The sequence below is a fragment of the Passer montanus genome, unplaced genomic scaffold (assembly GCF_014805655.1).
Source record: "Passer montanus isolate IOZ18808 unplaced genomic scaffold, ASM1480565v1 scaffold492, whole genome shotgun sequence".
Taxonomy (NCBI): Eukaryota; Metazoa; Chordata; class Aves; order Passeriformes; family Passeridae; genus Passer; species Passer montanus.
In genome coordinates, this window is record NW_024369841.1 from 1,540 (window position 1) to 10,438 (window position 8,899).

Here is an 8,899-nt window from a genome sequence, read left to right on the forward strand (position 1 = left end):
CTGTTTCAGATTAACCATGCTAGCAAGGAAATATTTCATGCTTCATTACTACCATTAATCTTTCAAGGTGCCCCTCTGAATGAAAATCCATTGTTTTCTTTAACAGAGAGGGACAGCAGTACAAGTTATCCTGTGTAATTACACTTCTAACAGATGTATCTGTCAGGTTGCTCAGTGTTTGGTAACATAACATTGCTGAATATTACATTGCAATGCAAAACACACTCTCAGCTAGGTATGTAGACCTGCAGTGTTTCTCTTAACTCTAATAAAATTTGATGGTACTTCATCTGCTGGGGTGAACGGGAAGTGTATTAACCTTGCAAGACCGAGGAGACTCACCTTTGATGCTGTGGCAAGAACACCCCAGGTGATGGAATGAGACTGGAGAGCAGGGGAGAGAGGTGAAGTTCAGAACCCTTTGGAATTGGGAGCAAAAATCCCTTTTTCTGTGGAGATGGGATCAGGATCAGCCAATGTTCACTCTGGCTTTGCTCTCTGGTTGCTGCTGTGAGCACAGAGAGCCTGCAGTTTCACCTGAGGCAGTCAGAGACCTGATGTTCCTCCTGCATCCTGCCCCTTCAGCACTCAGTGCCTCTGGAAGGCAGCACTTCACGTTCTGCAGCAAAAGGAAGAATAATTTTATGCTGCTCACTCATTTCTTTAGGTACTCAGGTAGTTCTGTGAAAGCTTTGCATGAATTACTGTGTAGGATGTGCCAAAGCCATTGTGTTGCTAACTATGATTTATGATTTCATCCTTTTCTTCTCCAACCAGGAATACTCAGGTGTAGGAGAGCACTGCAAGGCAGGGGAGTTCTGAAGGCAATAAGCCAGTGTGTTTGATTAGCTGTGTGTGCTGTCCTGTGAGGATTGCAGAGTCTTGTCAGTCCTGCTGCATCTTCCAGGCTTTTGTGTTATTTATTGCCCATAAAGCAAATCAAAGCACTCCTTTGCCACTGACACAGAAAGGAGGGCTTTGAACTAAGTGCTTTGCCTCTTACAGCTTTCCTTGTGATATGTTTTGAGATTTCTAAATGCTTATACAGGAATTGTCACTTACTCTGAGGTTTTACAGTGCTTAGCAACTTTCAAGCTGATCTGAGGATTGCTAAATAATAATTATATCATTCCTTTCTCTTCTGTTCTCTTTCTGTTCCTTTTGCTCCCACATGTACCCATCATGCTCCTACAGTTTCCAAGTCAAATATTAATATGCTCACACATACTGGAATTAAGTTTGCCTGTAGTTAATTTAGTTTTATTATGTATTACAGCTTAGCTAGCAGACACTGAGGTCTCTCTGCACCACAACTGCCTCAGCCTCTGCTCCCAGCCAGCTCAGGATTCCCCAAATCTCCTCAGGACTCCCCAAAATCTCCTCAGAATCCCAAAATCCCCTCAGAGCTTCCTCAGGACCCCAAAATCCCCTCAGGATCCTCAAATCCCCTCAGGATTCCCCAAATCCCCTCAGGACACCCAAAATCGCCTCAGGATTCCCAAAATCCCCTCAGGACACCTAAAATCCCCTCAGGAACCCCAAATCCCCCCCAAATCTCCTCAGCATTCCCCAAATCCCCTCAGGACACCAAAATTCCCCCCAGATCCCCTCAGGATCCCCAGTTCTCCTCAGAATCCCCCAGAACCCCTCAGGACAGCCCAAAATCAATCCAAGACATTCAAAATTCCCTCAAGACACTCAAAATGCCCTCAGGGTCCCCAAATGCCCTCAGAGTTCCCTCAGGAAGCCCAAACTCTCCCCAGATCCCCTCAGGATCCCCCAGATCCCCTCAGGATCCCCAAATCTCCTCAGGAGATCGCAAATCCCCTCAGGATCCCCAAATCCCCACAGAGCCCTCTCAGGACCCCCAAACCCCCCTCAAGATTCCCCTCAGGATTCACCCAAACCCCCACCCCTCCTCCCCAGTGCCCACCCCAAACCCTTTCCCTGATCCTTCCCAGCCCCCAGCTCCTCCAGGATACCCCAAAATCCCCTCAAAGCTCCGAAATTCCCCTAAAATCCGTGGGGGACATCCCGGTACCTCCAAAAGCCCGGGAACGTGGCACGGCGAGATCTCGCGAGATTTCCCGCGGGAAGCGGGGCGCGGCCGAAGGGCAAAATCCGCCCGTAGCAAAGATGCCGGCGCGGCTTCAAGACGAAACATCGCGAGATTTCACAGGGAGAACTAGGCGTAGCCTAAGGGCAAAGCTTGCCCGCAATAAATATGGCGGGCAAAATATCGCGAGATTTAGCTAAAAGGCGGCAAAATGGGCGTGAAGGAGGCGTCTCCAAGATGGCGGCGGGCACGGTGTCTGAGGGGAGCCCTGAGCTTTTAAAACGCAAGTCACTTTTTAAAAAATTTAAAGCTTTAATAGCAATAAATTAGGTTTGAAAACATGCTCCCTCCCCGTGCATTTAACCCTGAGTGTTGTCAGAAGTGTCCCCAAGTGTCCCCAGCAGGTGATCCTTGGCCTCCCACAGCCATGGCCACCTTGGCCACCAACTCCTCGGGGACATCAGGGACACCTCATTTGTCCCCTCAGGGTGGCCTCGATGTCCCCAAGCAGGTGCTGCAGCTTTGTCACACGTGGCTTTGTCACACGCGGCCACCAAGCGTTCCAGCGGCCCCAGGGCCACCCCCTGCCTCCTGTCCCCTCCCGGTGGCCACCGTCACCTGGCTCATGGCCACCACGGCTTCTCCCGTGAACGCGGTGACCACGAGGAGCTGGTGGCACTCGGGGAGCTCTTGGTGACACCAGGAGCTGGTGGCACTCAGGTGACTCTTGGTGACACCAGGAGCTGGTGGCACTTGAGATGGTGGCACTTGATGGACTCTTGGTGACACCCGAGGAGCTGGTGGCAGTTGAGGGGCTGGTGACACTTGAGGGGCTCTTGGTGACACCAGGAGCTGGTGGCACTTGGGAGGCTCTTGGTGACACCAGAAGCTGGTGGCACTTGAGGGGCTCTTGGTGACACCAGGAGCTGGTGGCACTCAAGGAGCTGGTGGCACCTGAGGAGCTCTTGGTGACACGGGGAGCTGATGGCACTTGAGGGACTCTTGGTGACATGAGGAGCTGGTGGCACTTGGGAGGCTCTTGGTGGCACTCGGGGAACTCTTGGTGGCACTCAAAGCTGGTGTCACTCAAGCGTCCACAAGTCTCTCCGGTGACATCACCGCCCCAATGACATCACAGCAGTGACATCACTGTCCCCACAGCAGCCTGGGGATGTCCTCCATGGCCTTTTGGCACCGCAGCAGGGCTGGGGACAGCTGGGGAGGGGACGGGGGGAGCTGCTGGCACTTTGTGGCTGCTGGCACTTTGTGGCTGCTGGCACTTTGTGGCCTCTTTGTCCCTTTGTGTCCCCGCTGTCACCCACCGTGTCCCCACATCCCTCAGGGCCCTGTCCCCGCTCAGTGTCCCCTCTGTCATCCTCTGCCCCGCCACTGTCGCACCTCTCAGGGCTCCATGCTCACTTGGGGACACCTTGGGGACGCTCCGGTGGCGAAGGAGCCCCGGGGAACGGCGCCGGCAGAATTCAGCCCAAGCTCCCAAATCCTGGAGCTTCCCGCGGCCTGCGACGGCACCATGGAGGCGGTGACGTCACCTGGCCTGGCCCCGCCCTCTTCCGGCGTCTCCCGATCGCGCTCGGGCATTTCCGGCGTCTCCCGATCGCGCTCGGGCATTTCCGGCGGCTCCCGATCGCGCTCGGGCATTTCCGCGGGCGCCGCCATTTGGGGCCGGTTCTGGGCCGGCACCGGCGCTGGTCCCGGGGTTGTGGCTGCTGGCACTTTGTGGCCTCTTTGTCCCTTTGTGTCCCCGCTGTCACCCGCCGTGTCCCCACATCCCTCAGGGCCCCGTCCCCGCTCAGTGTCCCCTCTGTCATCCTCTGCCCCGCCATTGTCGCACCTCTCGGGGCTCCATGCTCACTTGGGGACACCTTGGGGACGCTTCGGTGGCGAAGGAGCCCCGGGGAACGGCGCCGGCAGAATTCAGCCCAAGCTCCCAAATCCTGGAGCTTCCCGCGGCCTGCGACGGCACCATGGAGGCGGTGACGTCACCTGGCCTGGCCCCGCCCTCTTCCGGCGTCTCCCGATCGCGCTCGGGTATCTCCGGCGTCTCCCGATCGCGCTCGGGTATCTCCGGCGTCTCCCGATGACGCTCGGGTATTTCCGGTGTCTCCCGATGACGCTCGGGCATTTCCGGCGTCTCCCGATCGCGCTCAGGCACTTCCGCGGCTCCGCCATTTGGGGCCCGTTCTGGGCCGGCACCGGCGCTGGTCCCGGGGCTCGGCAGAGCGCTCCAAGGAGGGGACAGAGGCCACAAATGCCACCAGGTCCCTGCCACCTCCCCTGTCCCCTCCGCAGCTGTCCCCTCAGCAGGTGCTGGCGGCTCTGGTGTTCATGGTGGCCACCCTGGGAAGGGCGGTGGCCACCGTGACCAGGACGCAGCGGGCCGCGTGCCCCCGGCCCGTGCTCGCCGCGCTGCGGAGCCTCACCTGGCTGCTCATCGACACCCTGGGCCACCGCGGTGTCCCCTCCCTGGGCCAGGCCCTGGCCGCCTGCAAGGCCGGCCCTGGCACCACCTGGGCCGACGTGAGGGCCGCGGCCGGCGCCGGGCGGGACTCGGTGGCCGCGCTGCTCCAGAGCTGGTCCCGGCTGGTGAAAAAGGTCTCCGAGCTCCAGAGCACCTGCAAGGAGGCGGCCGCGGCCGCCGCCAGCACCGCCGCCGCCGCCAGCGCCCAGGCTGGGGGCTTGTGGGACAAGGTCACGCGCTGCTTGGATTGCGGGGACAGGCTGGCGGCCGCGGCGCGGCAGCTGCCGGCGACGCCGAGCGCCGAGGAGGCCGCTCTGGTGCGGGAGCTGCACCAGGCGGCCGGCGAGGTGACGGCGGCCCACAGGGCCGCCAGAGACGCCCTGACGGCCCGGAGCCGGGCGAGGGCGGCCGCCAGGAGGGCGCAGCAGGCGGAGGTGGCCCTGGAGCTGGCGAAGCACTTGGTGACGGCGTTTAACCAAGGCTCAGTGTTCCCCGAGGGGCTGGACCGCCGGCTCCGGGTGGTCGAGGCCGCCCTGGAGGGGACGGAGGAGGAGGAGGAGGCGTCCCCCGATGTCCCCGAGGCCGTGGTGGCCGCGGTGGCCGAGGCCAAGCAGCTGTGGGATGCTGGCGACCGCCTGTTCACGGAGCACCTGCTGAGGGCACTTGGGGAGATCCAGGCACACCTTTCCCGTCCCTGTGGTGGCCGCGGTGGCCGTGCGGTGGGTGAGTGGTGCCGAAACGTCATGGAGGACATCCCGAGGCTGCTTCAGGACAGTGAGAAACAAGAACTGGCTGCTGCTGTGGAATGCAGCAGGTGCATCTGTGATTGCTGCGTGTTGATTGTTTCTAATTAAGAGCCAATCACAGATGCAGCTGCATCGGACTCTGAGAGTCTCAAGATTTTGTTATGCATTCTCTTCTGTTTCTTTTCTTTTAAGCCTTCTGGTCGTTTTTTCTCTCTGTTCTTTTAGTACAGTTTTTATGTAGTATTTTAATATCACATATATCATAAGGTAATAAATCCACCTTCTGAGAAAATGGAGTCAAACCTCGTGTCTCCACACGTGGAGAACCCTCAACAAAGTTTCTCCTTCACGTGAATTTCACCTGGAACGTGCAGAGTGTGACGTGGCTGCCGTGCAATATTTCATAGGGGCTGCTGCTGTCCCTCTGCCTTGGTGCTGTGTGGATTCTCAGCCCGAACCCGTGGCGTGGATGTTTTCTTGTTACGGTTTGAATTTATTTTGTAGTTTCTTCTCGGATCTCCTGCGGTCAGGATGACCCCGAGATTGTTAGAAAGTCTCTTTTTTTCCCCAGCCCCGATGGTGGGAGGAGTCGGAATTCCTCGGCTCTGGTTTTCAAGGTTATTTTCTCTTTTTTACCCAAAACATTCTTTCCCTGACCCGCTGAGATCTGCCTAGCAGGTCTGTCAGAGGCACGCCGCCCGCCCTTGGGCTGGGGTCAGCATTTTATACCACCAACTACCTGTACTTTATTTATGATTCTTTTCCAACACCTATCCCCTATGTTAGACTCTCTGCTTCTATTCTAAACCAATCCAAAAGCGCCAGCATCGCACACAAGACGGAGGCCGGGAAGAAGAAGGAAGAAGGACAAGCAAGGCCCAAATCCCTCCATCTCACCTCCTAAACCTCATACTAAAAACCCCCAAAAATTCCACTTTTCACCCTCTGATAAATTCATTATTCTACGTTTGTGACAGGACAGACATTTTCGCGCTGTTCTTGTGCGCCATCACCCTCTGATAAATTCATTATTCCACATTTGTGACAGGACAGACATTTTCGCGCTGTTCTTGTGCGCCATCACCCTCTGATAAATTCATTATTCTACATTTGTGACAGGACAGACATTTTCGCGCTGTTCTTGTGTGCCAGCGAAGGCTCCCTGAAGATGAGGGAAGCCTCTCTCGAGGAAAATGCCAAGGCTGTCGCTGTGGCTGTGATATTTTATGAAAAATCTAGGATTTTTCCCCTCCTGAGGAGCTGAGAGCCTCAGGAAATAAATGTAAACAATAACTGTCTGCTGCTGTGGATTCCACAGGTGCATATATAATATATAAAAATATATATCTTGAATATAATATAATTATATTAATATATAATTATATTATATTCTAGATATATATAATTATATTATATTCTATTATATATATAATATAATTATATAAAATATAATAGATATAAATATATATCTAGAAATACAGGTAAAATATAGATATATAGCTATATAGACATATATATAAAAAATATATCTATAAATGCAGATATATAGATATATCTAGATAAAATATAGATTATATATATAGATATATAGATAAATATATAGATATGTAGAAATATAGATATATAGATAAAATATAGATATATAGATTATATATAGACATATAGATATATAAATATATAGACATATAGATATATATAAATATATATCTAGAAATACAGGTAAAATATAGATATATAGCTATATAGACATATATATATAAATATATATATATAAATGCAGATATATAGATATATATAGATAAAATATAGATTATAGATATATAGATAAATATATAGATATGTAGAAATATATGATATATAGATAAAATATAGATACGTAGATTATATATAGACATATAAATATATAAATATATAGACATATAGATACATAGATATACTGACATATAGATATCTGTATAGTTATATCTATATAGACATACAGATGTGCACTCTTGGGGTTTCCTCTCAGGTTGGGATCATCCTGAGGTGTCTTTAAAAAAAACTTTAAAAGTCTTTTTCCGCAACCCACCTGCCCCAGCAGAGATCAGAAGTCTTCGGCTTGGAGATGTCCATGAAAACTGAGATTTTATTGAGCTAACGAGCGAGTACGAGGAATTATCAATAATCAAACACCACCATCAAATTCCATAGCAGAATACTTGTGATCAATAACAACGTACAAAAGCCAATAGGGAAATACAAAACCAATAGAGAAATGCAAAAGCTAATTATTATATTGTCGTTTAGAACGTGGCTGCAGCCACAGCGGAAAGCTGCCTCTGCTGCAAGGCACCGAGGGGGCTCATTCACCCCCTGACCCACCCCCGCATCCATGAGTGTCCCCAGAGTGTCCTCAGAACGTCCCCGAGTGTCCCCAGCGACGTCACCCCAGGAATTCCCATCAGGATTTGGGGCAATTTCAATGAGAATTCCCATAAAATTCCCCACATTTGTCTTCAATCCCAAGCAGGGAGGGGACAGGTGACACCAGCGATGTCCCTGATGATGTCACTGCCCCGATGATGTCACAGGGGTGACATCACTGTCCTGAAGCAGCCTCGGGATGTCCTCGATGGCTTTTTGGCACCTCTCGGCAATCGTGAGCCCAGTGAGGCCATCAAAGTCACAACTGAAGAAGAGCGGGTCGATGTCCCCAAGTGCCCCCAGCAGGTGATCCTTGGCCAGGCGGGCGCTGGCCTTCCACAGCCGCTCGGCCTTGGCCACCTTGGCCACCAGGTCCTTGGGGACATTGGGGGATGCCTCATTTGTCCCCTCCAGGGCGGCCTTGATGTCCCTGAGCTGGTGCTGCAGCTCCCGGGGGAAGGCGGCGGCTTCGTCACACGCGGCCACCAAGCGCTCCAGCAGCCCCAGGGCCTCCTCCGCCCGCTGTCTGTCCACGGTGGTGGCCATCGGGCTGGGGGCCACCACGGCTTCTCCTGTGTGCTCTCCCATGGCCTCTCCCACGGCCCTCCTCACGGCCACGGCAGTGCTCCTGCCGGTGGCCGCGTCCCTGCAGGCGTTGTGGAGCTTGGTGGCCTTCCTGGCCAGCTGGAACCAGCTGTGCTCGAGCACGGCCACTGACCGCTGCCACTCACTGGCCATCGTTGTCACATGGTCCCAGGTGACCCCTGGGGTGCTCTCGTAGGCAGCCAGGACCCGGCCCAGGGAGATGGGAGGCTCATCCTCGCGGTGCCACCAGGTGAGGCCAGCGTGGTCCAGGGTGAAGGAGAGCTGATGGGTGAAGCTCTCCAGGGCCAGGTGCAGGAACCCTGGGGACACGGCCAGCATCACGTCCCCGTCCAGCCTGGCTGTGGTGGCCACCAGCTCACCCAGGGTGGCCACCACGGTGACCTGCAGCTCCAGCAGCTGGGAGTGGGACAGCTGGGGAGGGGACAGGAGAAGTGTTAGTGACCTGGTGGCACTTGACTCCTGCAGTGGCCCCTGTGCCCTCCCGGGGTCCCCTCTGCCCCTCCCTGGAGGGCTCTGCTGTCCCCTCTGTCCCTTTCTCACCCCCTCGTTCCCTCTGCCCCCCCGCCCCCTCCCGTTGTCCCCCCCACCCCTCTGTCACCACCTGTTCTA

The 8,899-nt window shown here is 54.1% G+C and overlaps 1 protein-coding gene across 2 annotated transcripts in view; it reads right to left on the minus strand.

The window, feature by feature from the left end:
• Window positions 1-8,403: 8,403 nt before the first annotated feature.
• LOC120508785 overlaps window positions 8,404-8,899 on the minus strand; it is a 2,085-nt gene continuing 1,589 nt past the window's right edge. For both annotated transcript variants that reach the window (XM_039722699.1, XM_039722698.1), the window contains one exon: window positions 8,404-8,589. In XM_039722699.1, coding sequence (XP_039578633.1) covers window positions 8,428-8,589 — 162 coding nt within the window. In that variant the 3' untranslated portion in view covers window positions 8,404-8,427. The remainder of the gene's footprint in view (window positions 8,590-8,899) is intronic.